The 2,808-nt window shown below is 38.8% G+C and overlaps 1 protein-coding gene across 1 annotated transcript in view; it reads right to left on the bottom strand.

The window, feature by feature from the left end:
- drp2 (dystrophin related protein 2) overlaps positions 1 to 2,808 on the bottom strand; it is a 174,248-nt gene that overhangs the window by 22,280 nt on the left and 149,160 nt on the right. Inside the window, exon 18 of the mRNA XM_015381980.1 lies at positions 1,163 to 1,228. Coding sequence (XP_015237466.1) covers positions 1,163 to 1,228 — 66 coding nt within the window. The remainder of the gene's footprint in view (positions 1 to 1,162; positions 1,229 to 2,808) is intronic.

Raw genomic sequence — 2,808 nt, 5'->3', positions numbered from 1 at the left:
CATCCATCCATCCATCCATCCATCCATCCATCCATCCATCCATCCATCCATCCATCCATCCATCCATCCATCCATCCATCCATCCATCCATTTTCTAACATGCTTATCCCGAGTGGGGACACGAGGTGCTGGTGCCTATATCCAGCAGTCATTGGGCGAGAGGCGGGGTACACCCTGGACAGGTCGCCAGTCCCATTTTCTTTTTATTCAAACTTTTTTTTAATTTACACTCTGGTGATCACAAAAAAAGTTCATTTTATTTTAATTTAATTTGTATGAATTGAGATTTTGTTTGAGTGACCAACACAACCCAGAGACTGTTTGAAAACTTTTTATTACACATGACAACACAACCAATGAGTTGTAAGAGGAAGTAATACAAAATACATAAAAAATAGAGAGAAAAGGGTAGGAAAAAAGAGAACAGGAGGCAAAATAGATTTGCGGGAGGCAAAGATGAAAGGGATAAAAAAGAAGGCAAACAAAGAAGAGTTGGTAGAGTAAAAGGGGGTGAATGCAAAGGGGTAAAGATGTAATTAAAGCCTACTCTTTTGCTGTGTGTTGCTCTTGTCTTGGCAGGGTGTAAAATGAGTAGATCCTTAGGGAAGTAATACACAAAAGCACACATACAAGCACATAAACATTGTCTTCCCATTCATGCACTGCAGGCTCATTGGAAAAGGATGCAAAAGTCCAACTATGCTCACAGTGCAGCTCTGCCAGGAGTGTGGGTGTCCGGCACTGTCGCCTGTTTATAACCTGTCACAGAGACTCTAATCTACACTGCCAGCTCCCAGGTGACCAATGAGCTCACAGCCCCTGCAAGTGACAGGCCGCTGGGCAGGCTGAACCTCGCTACCCTTCACAGAAAAACACAGGGAAGCAAGTACTGCTCCACCCGTTTTCAAATGTTGGGAGGGGAAAGAAGGAAACCAAGTGCTGGGCTGTGTAGCCTCTGTGCTGGCTGGAGTACAGCGTGCAACACAGCAAAATCAATACAGTTATCAGCAAAGACTAAAAGATTAGTGAGCAGAGAGGATGGGGGAGAAGGAAAGTTGGAAATAGTATAGAGGGTTTATTAGGAAGAAAGGGGATTAGCTGAAGATGGGAAGTTAAAGCGAATGAGAAATGTGCAAGCTGCGCAGCTGTGTAAGGCTCCTACCTGCTGGCGTAATGTTCAATCCTGCTGTGTGTGTCAGCATGGGGCAGCCTAGGTGAGGAGCAGGGGCTGGAGAAAGGAGAATTTTAAGTCATTAGTAAAGGTTTAACTGATTTAGATTGATTTTACCATTGAAAACATACTTCTAGATTCTATATATAGTACAATTATACACAATTGCGGATGAAATTCTAACAAAACGTGTGAATTTTTATAGGGTAGTTAATCTGCTAATGAGGGAGCAAATACCATTATTTATAAAAAAAAAAAAAAAAGAAAAAAAAAACCTGAAGAAGAAAAAAACAACAATTGGCCTTTCTTTGTGTTTCTGAAGTAGATTCCTTTTTAAACATTTTTTTTTCTGGGAGAAAATTAAAAACATTTCACAAAATTAAAGAAAAATAGCAGCAATCCTTTTCCACCAACCCATTCTAAAAGTGAGGCACTACCAGATTTTGGTTACGATAATTTGGGATCTGATCGTTGGCACTATCTGGAAATCTCTAATTGTAATCTTAGAAACAACAATGTTCTTGAAGGAAAAATGCCTTCACTCCAGGGATATTCAGATGGAATGTGTAGTTGTTTTGGCCACACAGAAAAATATTGCTGCAAGAAGGTTCTATGGAATAAACTGAGATATCAATGGAAGAAAACCCAGGAAAAGATTGATAAATTCTCTCATGCCTGAAACACTTTTTGCCAAAAGAAACAGTTATAATGTTGGAATCAAGGGAAAGAACAATACACAAGAAAAGAACACAACATAGTGCTATGGTATGACTGCACTCAAAGCAGTAACTACATATACTTAAGATAATCTCTAACGTTATGCTCCCTCTGGTTTTTCTCATAGTAGCTTTATCTGATTTGTTCTTGTTTGGCTGTGACATCATTCTGGAGAGAAATATCAGCTGTGCTGCTGCCATCAACACCTTGGTTTATAGATGTTGGAGATTGGCCTGTTTTTCAGTCTTGTCCAGTTTCTCTGACTGTGACTAACTGGGTGTGCTCTCTTTCTTCCTCTGACGTGGGAGCTGGCTCTGAGCTTGTTTGCCTGGCTGTGTGTTTCTGGGACAGAGCCACCTGTGGAGCTGGTTGACAGTTGCCTTTTGTTTCTCTGCTTCTTTTTACATGCTTTTTCTCTCTCTTTGAACCTCAGACAGAATGGGCAGATGGTCCCTCACTCTGAGCCTGGTTCTACTGGAGATTTTTTCTCCTGTTTAAATTGAAGTTTCCTTTCCACTGTTGCTACAAGCATGTTTGGTGTCACGAATTGCTGAAAAGTCAAGGAGTCGATGCAATCAGCAAATTTTCCTTAGATAAAAAACTTTGAACCAATCTTACTGAACAATCTGGTTAAATTGTCTCTGTAAAGTGCCTTAAAATGATAATGCCCCATCAGATATTTCAAATGACAGCCCATCCCTCCTCAAAAACTTGAAAATGTCATTTTTTGACCTGTCCTTTTTTTCTTGTTTTTGCTTTGCTTATATCAATCAAAGTATTAATATTTGAATATACATATATATATATATATATATATACACACACACACACATATATATATATATATATATATATATATATATATATATATATATATATATACACACATATACACACACACACACATATATACATATATA

This window comes from Cyprinodon variegatus, unplaced genomic scaffold, assembly GCF_000732505.1.
Source record: "Cyprinodon variegatus isolate N-32 unplaced genomic scaffold, C_variegatus-1.0 Scaffold245, whole genome shotgun sequence".
NCBI classification, from domain to species: domain Eukaryota; kingdom Metazoa; phylum Chordata; class Actinopteri; order Cyprinodontiformes; family Cyprinodontidae; genus Cyprinodon; species Cyprinodon variegatus.
Note: the sequence above shows the minus strand (reverse complement) of the source record. Positions and strands in the feature narration are given on the sequence as shown.